The sequence below is a fragment of the Armigeres subalbatus genome, chromosome 1 (genome assembly GCF_024139115.2).
Source record: "Armigeres subalbatus isolate Guangzhou_Male chromosome 1, GZ_Asu_2, whole genome shotgun sequence".
NCBI lineage: Eukaryota > Metazoa > Arthropoda > Insecta > Diptera > Culicidae > Armigeres > Armigeres subalbatus.
The window spans coordinates 219,005,540-219,024,773 of NC_085139.1; the positions used below are offsets into that span (position 1 = coordinate 219,005,540).

At 38.2% G+C, this 19,234-nt stretch overlaps 1 protein-coding gene across 2 annotated transcripts; it reads right to left on the bottom strand.

The window, feature by feature from the left end:
* Positions 1–59: 59 nt before the first annotated feature.
* Positions 60–1,766, bottom strand: LOC134211042 (serine protease Hayan-like). Of its 2 annotated transcripts, XM_062687611.1 has the most exons (5): positions 1,394–1,766; positions 1,106–1,262; positions 722–1,042; positions 603–660; positions 403–542 (listed from the first exon to the last, which is right to left on the bottom strand). In XM_062687611.1, exons 1-4 carry the CDS (start codon positions 1,524–1,526, stop codon positions 633–635), a joined length of 639 nt encoding a protein of 212 aa, XP_062543595.1. In that variant the 5' UTR covers positions 1,527–1,766; the 3' UTR covers positions 403–542; positions 603–632. The 2 variants fall into 2 exon arrangements, with proteins under 2 accessions (XP_062543586.1, XP_062543595.1); XM_062687602.1 differs by having other exon boundaries at positions 60–542; positions 603–1,042; positions 1,394–1,759.
* Between the last annotated feature and the right edge of the window lie 17,468 nt (positions 1,767–19,234).

Genomic DNA, 19,234 nt, shown 5'->3' on the forward strand with positions numbered 1-19,234 from the left:
CCTTAACACCCCCCTTATGTTCAGGAATATGTTTAGACGAATAAAAGGCACAATTGGATTTTATAAAAAGAATGAATTTTAGATCATTTTTCTTCTGACTTTCGAAGATGGTAATATTTGTTCAGTACATTAACCTCGACAATTACGGTCAAACTTAATACATTTAACAAATTGTAATTAATTTACAACTCCAATTCGATCCTACGATTTCTCGAACACTCCCTTCGATATAATCCATTGAAGATACATGCTAACTCGCGTATAGACTCCGGCAAAATAAACACTCCCACAGCCGCCGCCGGTCGACGTAATACCGGTGAGATAGTGTATTTCATTCTGTGTCAAAACCAGCGGACCGCCGGAATCCCCTTGACAGGCATCGGTAGCGATACTATTCTGCGTTTCGTTACCCAGGGCACAAAGGTGGTTCACTGTCAACTGCACAGCGCCTCCATTCGGCGCTTGACCGAACCGTTTCCTACAAGCTGCGATCAGAATCGGACGGACTGTTCCTTTCAAAAGAAGATTCGATAAGTCGCGTTCTGTAATAAATGCAGTTTGATTAGTTTACAATGCTACAAAAGTGAGAAAAAAAATCTTACGATCATTCTGCACTCCCCATCCTACAATAGTCAACTCTTCCGTTTCTGGTAGATAATCCTGGTTTGTATGTAAACAAATCGGTTTAATTAGCGAACTCCTTATAATGGGCTTGTCTAACCTGATTATTGCTATATCGTTCTGCTTGGTTTTTGCTTTATAGTTTTCATGCACGAAGGTTCTATTGATACGAATTATGGTGGCACCCGGATCATCCGCTTCTATCGTTCCAAGCATAACGGACTCCGGTACCATTTGTTCCCTGTTTCTTATGCAATGGGCCGCCGTAAGCAAAAACCGATCGGAAACTAATGAAGCACCGCAACGAAATTCCGGGTTGGAATACATCAGCAGAGCCATGAACGGAAATTCTTCTATTTCAACGATTTCAGTTTCCCCGATGATGTGGTCCACCACAGGGGGTTTTCCAGTTCTAGCTAATCTGAAACATGATGTTTTTTTGAATTTTATATTTTTATAAAAGTTCAAGTTTTTCCGTAATCACCTAATCGCGTTGCACTGTTCCTGAAGGACATCACAACACAGTACTGGTTCTGACCCTATGAATCCGCATTGATTTTTCAGTTCAGAGTAAGCGATACATTGACTATGCCTTCGGCATTGACCGTATAGGCCATTGTCTAGAGAACACGCATCTCCTTCTGAAAAGGTTCAAAATGTAAGATTTTAGAATCGATAGATCTAGATGAGTTTTTTGGTATTAGGGAAATTCATAGTTGGCTTTATTCTTCTTAGAGCCTCTGGGCTCTGGGCTCCTGAAGGTTTTTCTCACCGTCATGACCCGTGTTACGAAAAACTATGTCCGCTTCTTCAGATAACTGCGTCAGATCCAACAATACCAACACTAGCAATAGCGATAACATTTTGCGATGATAAGTTGAAAACGCGATGATAATGTTTTGCATGTTATTTCATACAATGTCGTCACAACGACCACGACTGACTGTCTTCATCTGTTACGCGTTCGATCCCTCCCCATACAAACACCAGAGTCAGATTATAACTTTAATAATAATTCACGCTAAACAACGAAAACACACGCTAAATAAACGAGCAACTGAATATCAGATAGAGTCCTAACGTCCAAATGGATCAAGACGATTACGCGAACTGAAGACGGATTAAAACGAACAGCTTAATACCACTTGAATTAGCGGGTTCTCACTCTCACGTGCAACGCAACTCTTTTCGTTAGGATTGGCGTTTGAAATGTTTAGGACTCGCAAGGACTTCTTATAATGGTGCAGCATGTAACATTAATATGTTAAAACAGTTCTATTCTGGGTTTTACCGTAACGCACTGCGTAGTTTCATCATGTTTTTTAATTAATCCTAATTCTGATAATTGAAAGATTCCTTTTTAATACTGCGACATGGTAACGAATCGGGAAAAATGCACAAAAGAAATATAATTTCCGGAGGCTCACACACAATTGAGCAACGAATAAAAAAAATGTGGACATAAATAATTCCGGCTGTATCGAGAACTTATCCTGACGTCATCGTTGGAAGGTTGAGGATTTAACAAAGGTATTGACCCACTCGTGGCGAAGGTTCGTGTCTTAAAGAAAAGACAATGGTACTCTTTCCTTTATGCCTTTCAAAACTAGACTTGACCCTTAACTTCACGATTATTTAACATGGTAAAGGGTTTACCACACACATTTGTTACTATACATACATAATACCCAGGAGCTTATCGGGACCAATCACCCCGATTATATGAAAACATTCATTCCAGAACATAATGAATCTATGACAAAAGGTCATACGAGCATACTATAAGATAGAGACGCATGATCCACCACAAGCAGTTTGCTACTGTGTAATGAGCGTAATGAGCCAAGCAAAATGGATACGTTAAAACGCGAGTTTTAAATCTGGATTCCATGAGAATTGTCCTTAAGGGCTGACTAGGATAAGTCAATCATTCTCACTGTGCAAGTTTCAGTAACTCAATCAATAAAAATATTAATAAAGGCACCGGCTACGTGCTCACAGTCAGTTATAAATGAGGAAGGATCATTAGTAGGTGATTTTTAATATTTAGTGATCGTACTTCCCTCTGCGTCTCCACAAAAATCACAGGAAGGAACATATGTTAATGGGTAGGTATCGTCGGGACTGGATTCACACTGATAAGTGATGTGACCATCGGAGCATTTTAAACAAGAATACGAGCACGCAATAGTTAATCGATTTATCAACCGCACCTAGAAGAACCAAACATAACGATGGTCGCGCGATCGTTCTGCGTCCAATATCGAACGCGGGCAAACGAACACTGAAGGTTTTATTTTCCAAATAATTTACTCACCAGCACAAAGCAGAACCAAATACTTTTTGATCGCGTGATCGTTCTGCGTTCAATATTGTCGGCGTAGCACCAAGTTAGAATTCGGAAGTCGAGACTTCCGAACCGAACTTTCTTCCGAAGTTTTATTTGTCAAACTAGTTTATGCGTTGTTTAGCGCATCTTTAGGCGAATCCAGCGCACTACTTCCGAAGTTGGGAAAGTTGACTGTATCTGGAGAAAAATCCAACTTCGGTATAAAAAGCGGTAAAAATTTATTCCGGATAGACAATATGATGGACAATTTGAACACGTTCAATCGTGAACTCAATGATTTACGCTACGTCCGCACAGAAAAAATCGCGTCCGATATGAAAAACGTTCAATCGCGACTCCCAATTAATTTCCTGCACATCGATGCAGAAATTATTTTTTTCACTTCGCCTGCTCCCGGACTAGCTTGAGTGCCCAGCGCCAATCTTGGCTCGACCGGAACCAAGAGCAATACAAACACGCGACTCGTCGAACACCAAATAGATACCTTTTCGTTTAAGCGATGAATAAGACACGCACTGTACTTGTTCGATGACTACTGCAAACTATGCCGTGGAAAGAATTTTTGGAGGATTTACTGGAGAAATTTTAGAAGAAACTGCTGGAGGCATTTCCAAATGTATTTCAGGAAAAATTTCCGAAGAACAACCTGAATAGCTTTGGGACCAGAATTTATAAACAAATTTCGGAAGAAATTATTGAAGGAATTTCCTAAGGGATTATTATAAGAATTCAAAAAATAATTTCCAATGGAATTCCCAAACAAATTTCTTATGGAATTTTCATATATTTTTTAGATTTCTACAAGAATTCCTTCTGAAACATCTGAAGTAATTCTATCGGGAATTCTGTCAGGAATTTCTCCGGGAATTCCTTCCAAAAATTCAGACATCAGTAAAACAAAACCCTGTTTTGAATCTGGAATTAAGACTTAAAAAAACAAAAATATCGGGATTTCCGTCGATCCATCATCATATTTCTTTGGATATTCTCGAGAATTTCTTAGGAACTTACTGCAGAAGCTGCTTCGAAAATTTCTTCCATATTAATTCATGTCATATTTCAGGAATTTATTAAAAAGTTCGTTCGGAAAATCCTCCCCCAAGAATTAATTCAGTTAGTCACCCAGAAATTCTTTCAGGTACACCTTCGAAAATTCCTTCAGGAATTCCATAGTGAATTTCTTCAAAAATCCTTCGCAAATAAATCTAGAAATACCTACAAAAATTCTTGAGTGATTCTTTCGAAAATTCCTTTAAAAATTTGTCTAAGCATTATTTTAGAAACCCCTCCGGAATTTCCTTCAGGAATTCCTTTCGAAACTTTCAGAAATTCTTCCATGTATTCCATACCATCGGCTTCCGTAATTCCGCTGGAATTTCTTTCAGGAATTTCCCAACGAATTTCTAAAGGAACTCCTGAAGGAATTACCGAAATTCTTGAATTTCTATGTAAAAGCCTCCATGAATTTCTTCGGAATTTTCTCCACGGATTCATTCGGCAAATTCACAGGAAATTAACTTGGAGATACATCCAGTTTTCTTTTGGAAATACATCATGATATTACTTCAAAAATTTCTTTAGAAAAACCTAAAAAAAATCCTTAAGAAATATCTGCTGAAAGCTACTTCCTGGTAGCGAAACGCTGGGACAGTGCTCACCTGCTGCATTAAGGCTATTCTGCTGATGAAGGGATGGTCCACACCACAGGGTACCAAATTGGGCCAATCACTTTTTCGTTTTATTTTTATTGATTAAGTACTAGTTTTACAATTTCATTGAACAATTTGATAGAAAAATGTTTTTACACGTTCGTCTTGCACAGCAGAAAGATGTGGAGTGAGTGAAGAATTCAAATTGAAAAAACGCCTACTTCGACGAACCACGTTTGCCAACCGCGATGTACCATACTCGCCTACTTCATTGTGCGCTTAGGTCGTCATGGTAACAACGATCGCATCGTGGCATTCACCGTACCCGAGCAAAAGTGGTTGTACTGCTGACAGGGTTGGTAACACCTGCGTCTTGAGAGTTTTTTCAGAAATTTCTTCCATTTCTTAGAAAATTCATTCGTAAATTCCTTAACGAATTATTTTAAGAATTTTTTACGAATTTCTTTTAGAAATTCCATCGGAAATTGTTTTGAAAATTTGGTCGGGATTCTTACAAAAAATCTTCGGAAATACCTCCTAATGATTTCTTTTGGAAACGCCTTTAGGAATATCTGCGGAAATTGGTATTGGAATTATCTTGAACATTTTTTTTGTAATATTTCAGGAAAAGGGCTGCAAAATGGTGGGTTGACATCAAAGAAGGAGCGCCTAACAGAGCTCTGGTCCCCACAAGTTTCTATCTCACGCTTCCACGGGTCGTCCGATGACAAAAGACAGCCAGCTAAGGGTTGTGTACTTAGCTGGTAGTGCAGTCTGGGCACTGTTGTCCTTCTGACATCAGCTAGAGTGAGAAGGTACGCCTCGAGCGTCTGTTCACCAGAAGGTGCGGCTCAAACAGTGTCTGCCTGGTACCCAGCGGCTGATTAACGAAATGCTGTATCGCGTCAGCTATACCTAAGGTGGCAGTCCCATCAGCGCGATGTAGGTAACGCGACCCCGGTAAGGTAGCTTACTGAAGCCTCTCAAATACCACGAAAAATGGAGATAGAAGAAAAAGAGAACGTTATTTTTGGCGACCGACCCGGCAACGAAATAAGGACTATGATTGGAAACTCGGTACCTGGAATGTCAGGACCCTAAATGAACCTGAACGAGTGAGCCTTCTGGCTCGCGAACTGCAGAAGGTTGGAGTGAACGTGGCCGCTATTCAAGAAGTCCGATGGCCTAGATCCGGAGAGCGTGACTTCCGAGCCGTGGACCCCACGACCCACACTGCATTCAAGTATAACATCTATCACAGCGGCGGTGAAAAATCAGAGAATGGAGTTGGTTTCGTAGTGATGGGCAAACAGATGATGCGAGTGATGTGGTGGACACCCATTAGCGAACGAATCTATGTGTTGAGGATACGGGGCAAATTCTTCAATTACAGCCTAATCAACATTTACGCACCGACAAACGATAAATCCGACGACGTGAAGGACTCGTTTTATGAATGTCTAGATAAAGCCTATGGAGAGTACCCAAAGCATGACGTGAAAATTGTTATCGGAGACGCTAACGCTCTAACTTTTTCCGTCCCATAATCGGTTTGGAGAGCCTTCACTCCGCAAGCAATGACAACGGCCTACGGCTAGTAAACTTCGCTCCTGCCAGAGGGATGGCCATCAGTAGCACCTACTTTGCACGAAAGAACATCCGAAAGCACACCTGGAGACACCCAAATGGTGAAACTTGCAACCAGATAGACCATGTTCTATTAGATGAGCGCCATTTCTCGGATGTTATCGATGTGCGGACATTCAGAGGTCCGAACATTGACTCTGATCACTATCTCGTTGTCAGTAAAATGCGATCATTCGATCGAACGAAAGATCACAGCAAACGATGCGTTACAATATCCAGCGATTGTCGGCGGAAGGAGTATCGGCTGAGTACCGCCAGAAGCTCGACGAACGGACGTTAGCGACAATATCAACGATCTATGGGAGTCGATCCATGGAGCGGTGAGCACAACAGCACCAGAAGTGGCAGGCACTGCACAGAGGGGACCCAGGACGGGTTGGTTCGATGTGGAGTGTCAGAGAGTGACAGACGAGAAGAACGCCCAAGTAACAATTTCCATGCTTGTTAGATTTATTTAATTCTTATAGCGGATTTATGACAGCAGTCACCATGGCTAGTTGCTCAGATTTATTGGCGATCTTATTGCTATCAATAAACCTCTAATAAATCTGCTCGAAAAGCTTCAAACGTCAAATACCGACTGGTCTTGTTAGCAGCTCTTCGGTTGTAACGAAGAGCATAATAAGTCCAATTTTCAAAGCTTGATCAAAGCCATAATTTTGGGTCGTAGTGTGGTCTAACAATAAGAATATTTACGTTGTAAAGGGTTTATAACGATGTTTAATAAGAGCAACATTTTTTTCTGATCGAAATCTATGAGAACCGTCTTCAAGTCAGTGAAATTTATCACTGGAATTTATGATAAGACGGTGCTTTCGCCGCAAAAGACACGTTTTTGGTAAAAGATATAAAAAAAAACATATTTGAGTGTAATATCAATTAAAGTCACTCCTGACGGAATCCAAGTTCCAAAGTGCTCGCGTTTTCGGGGGCACACCACTCGATTCAGAGGCGGCGTACAACTGTCATTTTTGTTGATTTAGCTGTGCTGCGTCGCAGCATGCGTAAAATAATAAAAGTTGTACGTTGCTTCCGTATCGAGTGGTGTGCCCCCAAAAACGCGAGCACTTTCAAACTTGGATTCCGTCAGGAGTGACCTTAATTTAGTGAAGATTTGCGTTATTGATGTTATAATAATTTTAAATTCATTGCCCAAAACTATATTATTTTGCGGGCGCGTAGTGCTTAATCTCATTTTTGCACTAGCTTTCACGATGAAATCGAGCGCGCACCTCATTTCCATGAAAGTACATTGGAAAAAAAACTTGAAAAAGTATTACTATGTAGTCATTCTCATCATGATTTTCATCAACAATTTAGTTTGTTATTATTTGTTTGCAAGATTTTGTTTCTATTTTTTCAAAGCAACATTTTTGACAGCTGCCGCAGCCAAATTCCCTTTTTTGCGGGCGGCTTGAAACGGATTTTTATATACTCTTATAAGAGGTTTATAGTGGTAATCAAGAGAGGGCTATTTGGACATATCTTACTCTTATAGTGGTCTTCAGAAGGTAATCCTGTAGTAATGGGTTTTAATGTCAGTTCTTGTGATTCGATCTTGAAAACCATTCCTAGAGCGGAATAAAACTAGAAATGTTACTTCGGCGTTGCCACAAGCCGAATGTTGCCAGAAGCTGAATGTTGATTGAGACCGCTTGAAGAGTCCTTCGTCGGCGAATACCAAGCAGGTTTTCGCAAGGGCGCAGCCAAGGGGGGGGGGGGGGGGGGGGGGGGGGGGCCGTCGCCCCCCCTAAATTGTGGAAAGATTGAACGGGTACTGAAATGAATTCCCTCAAACATGTGCACTTTACGATCCAATCATATACAGAAATAGGTGGTTGAAATTCAAAAGATTCCCAAAAATTATTAGGGCATCCAGGATCCATAATATATGAAAGTTCAAAACAACTCGAAACATTTCGGGCTCAAAAATTCTCCTTGAAATCCTTTTAGAAGCTCCCCTGGGAACTTCTGAATTCCTCCGGAAAGTTATCCACAAATTCCTCTGAAAATCGTTCGAAAATCCTTCTCATGTAATTGTAATTCCTCCTTATCTAGAAACCCCCCACTATTTTTTTTTTTGGAAATTCACGAGGAAATTCCTTGAAGATATCTTTTCTTCTCTCCAAGATTTACTTCTAGATATTTCTTCGGCTATTCTCTTTTCTGGAAGAATCCGGCATTTCCTTCAGGCATGCATTCGAGAGTTACGTCAAGAATACATACTGAATTTCTTCCCAAAATTCTACCAGAAGTTTCTTCAAAAATTTATGACGGAAATCCACCGATTTAGCTTCATAATTTCACTTGTAAATCTATAAGAAATTCCTTCGGAAATTCTTCTAGGAACTTCTCCGGGCATTCCTCTCGGAACTCTTCCTTTAATTCCTCCGGGATTACTTCCAGGAAATTTTCCGGGAAAACCTCCAAACATTCAATAGCGATATCATCTAGCATTCCAATCTGGAATTCTTTTCGCAATTACTTCAGAATATCCTTCAGAAAACCTCTAGAAATATCTTCATGAATTTCTCCTGGAATTCGTCCAAGTATTTCCCCAGAAATTCTTACAGGTATTTTTTCGGGAGTTTCTTCAGGCACTTCTCCAGGAATTCCTTCAGGAATTTCTCCGGGAGATTTTCCGCGGAAGTGAACTAAAATTCTTTCCGGACTTCACTCGGAATTTGCTCGGATATCTGCCAAGAGTTCTTCCAGAAATTTCTTCGGAACAATCCGCAGGGATTTTCTTCAGCAATTCATCTGGGAATACTTTCAGGATTTCATCTGGGAATTTCTGCTACGGTCTCCTGGTATTTTCTGGGAATTCCTTCAGATATTTTTTCGGAAATTCCTTTAGGAACTTCTCTAAGAATTATTTCAGGACTTCCATGTGGGAATTCCTCCGGAAGTGCTTGTGGGAGTTCTTCCAGGAGTTTTTACAAGAAATTCTCCGGTAATACCTCCAGGAACTTTACAGGGAATTCCTGGACGATATTTGGCAGGAATTTCACGGGAAATGGGATTTCGGAAGTTCCTTCAGAAATATTTTTTCTCTTCCTCTAGGGTATTCCACCGGATGTTCCTCAAAGTTCTACCAGTAGTTCCTTCGGGAATTCAATCAGGCTTTCTTCCAGGAATTCATTTAGCATTTCTTTAGGCATTTATCTACAAATTCCTCCAGAAGTTCCTCGGAGAATTTCTCTGGGAGTTCTTACGGGAATTCCTCCGGGAGGTTCTTTTAAGAATTCTTCCAGGAGTTCCTCCTGGAATTCTTACGGAAGTTCCTCCGGAAATTCTTCCTGTAGTTCTTCAATAAATTCCTCCAGAAGTTCCACCGGCAGTTCCTCCAAGAATTCCTCTGATAATTTCTCCGGAAATTCCTATAGAAAATTCCCCGGGAGTTCCTCCGTTTAGCTGAAACCTTCGTTGGGGTTTGTAGCTGGACCACCATCATCATCAGAGGACCTCCCGGAGAATTCCCTGAGGAGCTCGCAGAGAAATTATCGGAGGAGCTTCTGGTGGAAAATCTATATAAATTCCTGAAGAAGCCTAAATAAATTCAAATTCTGCCGAAATTCCCGGAAGATTTTTCAAAGGAACTGCCGATAGAACTACCGGAATAATTCTCGAAGGAAATCCTTGAGAAATTCTTGGTGGAAATGCCAGTGGAATTCCCTGAAGAATTCCAGGAGGAATTTTCGGAGAAACTCCTGGAGGATCTCCCAGTGGAAATCTTGAAGTTTCATCCGGAATTCTTTCAGGATTTCATTGCGAATTAATCTAGGCATTCCCCCGAAAATTCCATTGTTGATTTCATTTTCGGTATAATTTCTGTATAAATTTCCGGTGGAATTCCTGGAGAAATACTTTGAAATTTTCAAAAGAAATTATTCGAAACAGTTCACGGAAAATTTTATGGAATTTACACAAGAAATTCGAAGATTTTTCGTGAAATTCTCAGGAATGTTCACTGGCAATTTTGCGGAATTTCCATGGAATATTCTTTTTTTTTAAATTATGGGAAACAGCACGAAATTATTTGAATTATTGCAGGGAATTCTGCAGAACTTATAAAGAAGCTCGTGAAGATTTTCTTGGAGTAAATAATGGTGGAATTTTCGGATCAATTCCCGGCAAAATTTATGGTGCAATTCCTGAAGAAACTGCCGAAGAAGTTGCTGGAGGCATTCCTAAAGAATCCCTAACTTCGTTAATATTTTTCTCACTTTATTTGAAAATATCTGATGAGCAATAAATCACGCATTTTTAAATCCATTATTGTTTTATTCATTATTGTTTCGATTTGGTTTCATGTGTTATAAAACTACACCCAAAAAACAAATCTGACAATTGTTGTATAAAACCTGGGCATATACAATTCTGTAAGCTTTTTATACAAATATTGTATTAAAATAATACAAATCTGTATTATTTCAATACAATTTTGTATATGCCCAATTATTATACAGTTTCTGCAAGGTTCTTATGCAGAACTGTATTAAAATCTGCCATCCGCTGGGTGTACTATAAAACTACGATTTAGAAGACCAAAAACCCTGATTAATCCACCTAGCGGTGTTGGTGCCTTTCTCGTGAAAAAATACTTAACAATATAAGTGAGTGCTTTTTAGCGTGTTTTGCGCATAGAAAATAGTATTTTGGCCATAACTTCTGATCCCATAGTCCAATCGGGCCAATTTTCAATAGCAAACAATGGGACAGGATTCTCAGTCGAATGGAACTTGTTGCGAGTAATTCGGCCAATGCTAAGTTCCAAAAAGTGTGTCTACAAAATTGTGTACACATACACACATACACACACATACATATCGATATCGATATTATCGGAATTGATCGCCGTGCCATGGAAGAGGCTTTTGTGCCTTTTAAGAGGGAGCCAGCGAGGATTGGTCTCACGATCAATACCAGCAAAACGAAGTACATGGTCGCTGGCAATCAACGTGGGTTCATTAGTGGTGGTGGTAGTGAAATGGTGCTGGATGGTGAAAAATTTGAATTGGTGGAAGAATTTGTGTATCTTGGAACATTAGTGACGTGCGATAATGATGTTACCCGCGTGGTGAAAAGGTGTAGTGCAACTGCAAATAATGCTTATTACGAACTTCGTAACCAGCTTAAGTCCCGTAGTCTGCAAACGAAAACAAAACTCGCGCTGTATACTACTCTGATTCTTCCGGTGGGTTTATACGGCCATGAAACATGGACGTTAAAGGAGGCTGATCGGAGAGCTTTCGGAGTGTTTGAGCGTAAGGTACTGCGGACAATACTCGGCGGTAAACAAGAGAACGGTATCTGGTGGCGTCGCATGAATCACGAATTGTACCAGGTATACCTATGAAGGACTGGATATTATTAAGCTTATACAACACGGCAGACTACGGTGGGCTGGTCACGTTGTTTGTATGCCGGAAGAACGTCAAGCGAAGATAATATTTAGAAGAGAACCCGGAAGAGGCCACAGGCTTCGTGGAAGGCCGCGTACACGATGGCTTTTTGCAGTTGAAGAGGACCTGAGGGCGCTCGACCAATGCTCAGGGCGACTGAAAGCGATTGGCCCAGGATCGAGTCCAGTGGAAAAGGATACTCCATTCGGCGTAGGTTCATCGAAGAGTTGTAGCCCATCAAGTAAGTATTTCAGGAATTTCTTAAATGCTTCTAGTATTCCTATTTTTATTGTTCGAGTTCTTACGAAATTTATTCAGAACTTCATCCAGGAATTCTTTCGTTGTTTTTTTAATTGAGACTTCGGATATTCCTCCGGAAATTACTTTCAGAGTTCTTTCGTAAATTTCATCTGAACATTCCTTTGAAATTTCCTTTAGAAACTCTTCCGAAAATTCCTTTAGTATTTCCTATTTCATACTTCAAGAAATTGTTGGAAAAAATCTTGCAACAAAACATCCGGAATAGTTCCTGCAGAAATTTCGGAAGAAATTGCATATGGTTTTACTTAAAGAATTTTCGAAGGATTTCCTGGGGATAGTTTCTAAGGTATTTTCGAAGAAATTTTCAAAAGAATGTAAAAAAATTCCTAACGGAATTTCCAAATGAATTCGTAAACGAATTTTCGAAATTTTCTTAGAATTGCTTCTTTTAATTTTCAAAAGAATGGTTTGGGGAATCTCCAACGGAATTGCTGGATTTATCTCCAAAGTAATTTCCAGAAGATATCTGGAAAAATCCCTAGACTCAATTCCGAAAAAATACTTGGAGGAATGTCCAAAGATATTTTGAACAAATTTAATGTCGGAAATGCCTTCAGGAGTTCCGTTGTCACTTCCGTTGTTCTAGATGTTCGGAAGGGATTTTCCTGGAAATTCCGGAAGAATTACTAGAGAAATTTCCGAAGGAATGGAATTTCCGATGGTATCCGAAGGAATACCATACACTACTAAAAATCCACACATATTTATTGGCAAAAATCGATAGATAGATGATGAAATGCCCAAAAAATTGTAATATTTGGAATAGCCTGATTGACTTGACCATTCTTTTGAAAGTTCAAAGAAGCAATTCTAAAAAAATTTCGAACATTTCTTCAGAAATTCCTTTACGAATTCCTTTAGAAATTTCTTCAAATTCCTTTGAAAATTTCTTCGAAAATACATTAAAATCATCCCCCAGGAAATCTTTCGAAAATTCTTTTAGTAAAACCATATGAAATTTCTTCCGAAATTCCTACAGGAGCAATTCCGGATGTTTTGTTGGAAATACTAAAGGAATTTCCGGAAGAGTTTCTAAAGGAAATTTCAAAGGAATGTTCAGATGAAATTTTCGGAAGAACTGTGAGGGAAATAAAGGAACATCGTAGGAATCCCGACCAAATTTTCAAAACAATTTCCGATGGAATTTCTAAAAGAATTTCTTAAGAAATTATTAAAAATAATTCGTTAAGGAATTTTCGAAGGAATTTTCTAAGAAATCTCGGAAGGAATTTCTGAAAAAAAACTCCCAAGATGCAAGTATTTCTTAAGGATTATTTTTAGGTTTTTCTAAAGAAATTTTCGTAGGTATTTTTTTTATTCGTATATTTATTTGATAAGCACTATGTGTTCTTAACCGCTACTGTGCCGTGATCTACTGTGGTATTCTGCTGTGCACACAGAAAAGAAATCCGTGGTAAAAACTACTATTTTGTAGACTACTCTATGTTTTTAAAAATACCATAATATTTCAGTAAATTTTACCATGGTTTCAGAGAAATTCATCACTGTTTCAGTTCATGTGACAACATTCCGCGTGGGCCACAGTTGATTTTTACTGCGCGCATGGTAAAATCAAACGGGTTTGTTATCTGCTGAAAATAGTCACATATTCTTAAAATAACCCTCGGAATGGTAGTTTCGACTGCATTATTTTGTTGCATGGCAAAATCCAAAAGATATTTTAGTTACTAGATAAAGATTGTCGCTTCGGTTCCCTTTGTTCTGCTGTCCGGAACATGTTGGGTACCAAGCTGTCAAATCGTATGGATTTTCCTTCTTTGACATTTAGCTCCCCTATCCTCGCCAGCAAGAGATGTTCCGGACAGCGACGACAGCGACAATCTTTATCTCGTAACTAAAATATCTTTTCAAAATCCACTCAGAATCTAATTTTAGATATCTACTTTTTCAAAACGGCGTATGTAGCAAATTTTAAACAAACCCGTTTTCAACAGCATGGACTTAACCACGAGCGTCTTCTTTTTTCACGATTCTTCTTCTTTTCGCTCGAAAAAATGACATCCGCTGCGGGCCGATGAACATATAAGTGAATTCGGAGCTTTTAGTTCACCGGATGTTCACGTTGATGTTCATTTTTTGTAAACTTTGCCCTCAGATGAGATTTTCTTCTTACTGAAAATCGACGCGTGACGTCATCGTGGCTTAGTTCATATGGCATCAAATTCAACTAAAATTGTGTATATCTTTAAAGCTACATGAAAATGTGTTATTAAAAATATAAATCATTTTTTTGCAAAACGGTGTAGGTAACATCATTGTTGGAAATATTGCACATACACCGCTTAGCAGAAAATGTACTTTAAAATATTTTTCGAACAACTAAATACTTAGTTTAAAACGTCGGCATCTGCTTGTACTTTTTCATCACTGCTTTCAAAATTAAACTTGTTGCTTGTATATTCTGATTTTCGTAAAGAAAAACATTTTACGTTGTTTTTCTGCACCAAATGTTGTTACGTCGTGTTGTACGTCTTGCAATTTTTTTGTCGCATGTGCGTGAAACTTTCCAACTTGACGCAAAATTTCGACGTATCACCAATGCAGCGTACGGAGCAGCGTAACATTTCAACGAAAGTAGCATGACCTCGGTCATGCTGACTTATCAAAACGACGAATGTGATTTATCTGTTGCAGAACGTTGTAGCATATATATTTTCAAAATAACTGAAATGTTCACATGTAGTGCAGATTTCAGAGTCAGTGACGATGAACCTTTTCATAATGAATCGTTGAGGTGAATTCAATTGCAATAAAAATGTTTCTAAAAAGGAACAAAATAAAAATCTGAAAACTTGCAAGCCCATTTTCTCAGCTTGATCAAAATGTTACATACGCCGATTTGAAATAGTTCCCGAGATATCCATAATTCGTTCTTGATGTCGTTGCCAGTTCATCTCATCGTCCATTGTGTCCATTTGTCCTTGTCGTGAATCCAATGATGGTTGCATTGTTCGGTTGCCATTTATCCGGGAAACGTTGGAGGAATGCCTCCGAGAAGAACAAGTTGTCAGTCGTCATCAGGCCGTGACAGTAAGGCGCGTACCCCAAACGCTACCGTATGGGCTTCCCGGGGTAATTTGGAAGAATTTTTCGAGAAAATTTGAAATAATTTCCCGAGGTAATTTGGAGAAATTTCCAGAGGAAATTTGAAAGAATTTCTCGAGAAAATTGGAAGAATTTCCCGAGGGAATTCGGAAGAATTTCTTCGGGAAATTTTTCTGAACTTTCGAATTTCCTTGTGAAATTCTTCCGAATTTCTTTGGAAAATTCTTCCAAATTTCTTTGGAAAAATTTTCCGAATTTCGTAGAGAAATTTTTCCGAATTTCCTCGGGAAATTCTTTTGAACTCTTGAAATTCTTCCGAACTCTTCCAAATTACTTCCAAATTTCCTCGGATTTTTTTTTTACAAATTTTCTCAGGAAATTCTCCCGAATTTCCTCGGGAAATTCTTCCAAATCTCCTCGGGAAGTTCTTTCAAATTTCTTCGGGAAATTCTTCCAAATTTGCTCGGAAAATTCTTCCAAATTTGCTCGGGAAATTCTTTTCTCGAGAATTTCCTGCGTAAATTTGGAAGTATTTCCCGAACAAATTTGGAAGAATTTACTGGGGAAAATCTTCAAAAATTTTCCAAAGAATTTCCCGAGCAAATTTGGAAGAATTTCCCTAGAAATTATTCCGAATATCCTCTAGAAAGTCTTCCGAATTTTCTCGAGAAATTATTCCAAATTTCCTCGGGAAATTCTTCCAAGTTTCCTCGGGAAATTCTTCCAAATTTCCTCGGGAAAATCTTGCAAGTTTCCTCGGGAAATTCTTCCAAATTTCCTTGGGAGATTCTTCCGAATATCTGAATATTTTGAAAGAATATTTTTTGAATATTTTTTTTTCTTCCATGTTTTGAAAGAATTTCACGAGCAAATACGGAAGAATTTCCTGAGGAAATTGGGAAGAATTTCCCGAGGAAATTTGGAATAATTTCCCGAGAAAATTTGGAACTATTTCCCGAGGAAATTTGAAAGAACTTCCCGGGAAATTTGGAAGAATTTCCCGAGAAAATTTGGAAGAATTTCTTGAGGAAATTTGGAAGAGTTCGGAAGAATTTCAAGAGTTCAAAAGAATTTCCCGAGGAAATTCGGAAAAATTTCCCGAGGAAATTCGAATTTCCTCGGGAAATTATTCCGAATTTCCTCCGGAAATTTTTCCAAATTTCCTCGGAAAATTCTTTCTGATTTCCTCTGGAAATTTTTCCGTATTTGCTCGGAAAATTCTTACAAAATATGGAAATTCGGAAGAATCTCCCAAGGAAATTTGGAAGAATTTCCCGAGGAAACTTGGAAGAATTTCCCGAGGAAATTTGGAACAATTTCCAGAGAAAATTCGGAAGACTTTCCAGAGGATATTTTTTAGAAGATATAAGAATTTTTCGAGAAAATTTGGAAGAATTTCCTGGTGAAATTCTTCTCAGTTTTCCAAATTTTCTTGGGAAATTCTTCCAAATTTCCTCTGGAAATTATTCCGAATTTTTTTGGAAGAATTTCCCAAGAAAATTTGGAAAATTAGGAAGAAAATTAATAAAGAAATTAAGAAGAAATTCTTCCAAATTTTCTCGAAAAATTCTTCAGGAAATTTTTCCAAATTTCCTCGAGGAAAATCTTTCAAATTTCTTCGGGAAATTCTTATAAATTTCCTGGGGATTTTTTTTCAAATTTCCTTTTTCAATTTGGAAGAATTTCCCAAGGAAATTTGGAAGAATTTCCCAAAGAAATTTGGAAGAATTTCCCGAGAAAATTCGAAAGACTTTCCAGAGGAAATTCGGAATAATTTCCAGAGGAAATTTGGAAGAATTTACAAAGGAAATTTGGAAGAATTTCCCGAGAAAATTTGGAAAATTGCGAAGAACTTTACTTTACAATTTACTCAGGAAATTCTTCCGAATTCTTCCAAATTCGGAAATAGTTCCGAATTTTCTCGGGAAATCATTCCAAATTTCCTCGGAAAATTCTTCCTAATTTCCTCTGGAAATTCTTCCATATTTCCTCGGGAAATTCTTCTGTCGAAAAAATTTCCTTAGGAAATTCGGAACAATTTTCTCGGGAGATTCTTCCGAATTTCCTTGAGAAATTCTTCCAAATTTCTTCAGAAAATTCTTCAAAATTTCCTCGGGAAATTCTTCCGTATTTGCTCGGGAAATTCTTCCAAAATATGGAAATTCGGAAGAATCTCCCAAGGAAATTTGGAAGAATTTCCCGAGGAAATTTGGAAGAATTTCCCGAAAAATTTTGGAAGAATTTCCCGAGGAAATTTGGAAAAATTTCCCGAAGAAATTTGGAAGAATTTCTCGAGGAAATTTGGAAGAATTTCCCGAAGAATTTTGGAAGAATTTCCCGAAATAATTTGGAAGAATTTCCCGAGGAAATTTTGAAGAATTTCCCCAGGAAATTTGAAAGGATTTCCCGAGGAAATTTGGAAGAATTTCCCGAAGAAATTTGGAAGAATTTCCCAAGAACATTTGGAAGAATTTCCCAAGAAAATTTGGAAGAATTTCCCGAGAAAATTCGAAAGACTTTCCAGAGGAAATTCGGAATAATTTCCAGAGGAAATTTGGAAGAATTTCCCGATGAATTTTGAAAGAATTTCCAGAGAAAATTTTGAAGAATTTCCCGAGGAAACTTGGAAGAATTTCCCGAGGAAATTTGGAAGAATTCCTTGGGAAATTCTTCTGAATTTCCTTGGGAAATTCTTGTGAACTATTGAAATTCTTCCGAACTCTTCCAAATTTCCTCAAGAAATTTTTCCAAATTTCCTCGAGAAATTCTTCTAAATTTCCTCGAATTTCTTCCAAATTCCTCTGAAATCCTTCCAAATTTCCTGGGAAATTCTTCAAAATTTCCTCGGGAAATTCTTCCAAATTTTCTCGGAAAATTCTTCCAAAATTCTTGGAATAATGTCCCGAGGAAATTTGGAACAATTTCCCGAAAAAATTGAACAATTGCGAAGAATTTCCCGAGAAAATTCGGAATTTTTCAAACTTTCTTGGGAAATTCTTCTAAATTTCCTCGGGAAATTCTTCTAAATTTCCTCGGGAAATTCTCGCTTAACTTTTCAAAAGGACCTAAGTAACATTTTTTTCATGATTTAATTTGAGTACTGCAATCAATAGCTTTCATGTTGTTCTGTTGATTGCGATATTCAAATTAATTCATGAAAAAAATGTTACTTAGGTCCTTTTGAAAAGTTAAGCGAGAATTCTTCCGTATCGTATGTTTTGTAATACGCGAGGAGAAGTGGATGAACGCTGTCATCAGAGGAAAAGTAGAATCACTGAAATTTAACACGGCAAGGTATAGCCAATGGAAATGAAAATAATTTTAAAAATTACAAACAGAGATTTTTTTGAAAATGATTTATTAGGTGGGATTAGAAATTCAATTAAGATTAAAAGTAGTACCATCTCCGAAATCATTTCAAGAAAAAAGTTCATTGTCATTAACAATCAAATTAATATATGTATAATGTAGATAATAAAAATTCTAACCTCATGCTATAAATTATTTATAAATAAATTTTATTTTGAAATTTTGAAAATTATTTTGAAAGCTGCATCCCATACCTCGCTGTGAAATTTTTATATCTAGATTTCGAATACGTATCGACATCATTGTTCAAAAGTGGGCATTAAATTAACCATTCTTCGAAAATAGGTTCGCTTCTTGAATGAACACTAAATCCAGAATGTTTATTCTTGAATGACAATAATTTGAGTTGGTCAAATTCTTTCTTTGAATCTGGTTTCAGTTGGAAATACTCCGCTGAATGGTAATTGGATTGGATGATAAAGATCGGTCCCAATAGAGACGGAACATTCGGGTCAGCCCTTTTCGAATGATTGGTTTGAACCAAAACAAAAATATAATCCAAGCAGCTAAGCTCATGACCCAGCATGGTGAACCGACTCTCATCGAGTAGCCATGTCTCTTATCATGTGCCGTTCGCGATCGGTCAGTCTCTCACACGTTTTGATGGACTCAGCTGACGGCATGCGACCGCTTCTCCGCGTGTTATTAAATGCCTATATTCACTAATAAATTTGTGTATACACGTCCCACAAGTCTCTCTCTCCGGCCGTCTCATCTTGGGGTCGAGCAATGTTTTCTTTTTAGAACCGGTCTCGCCGGTAAACAACGTTTTTCGTTCGTTTAGCGGTACTGCTCTCTATGGTCTG

Excerpts from the sequence above, each read along its gene's own strand:
- LOC134211042 (XM_062687602.1), bottom strand. The coding sequence starts at position 1,526 with ATGCAAAACATTATCATCGCGTTTTCAACTTATCATCGCAAAATGTTA. Across the intron at positions 1,043-1,105 it reads GAACAGTGCAACGCGATTAG|ATTAGCTAGAACTGGAAAAC; the intron begins GTGATTACGGAA and ends ATCATGTTTCAG. Across the intron at positions 543-602 it reads ATGGGGAGTGCAGAATGATC|AACGCGACTTATCGAATCTT; the intron begins GTAAGATTTTTT and ends CATTTATTACAG.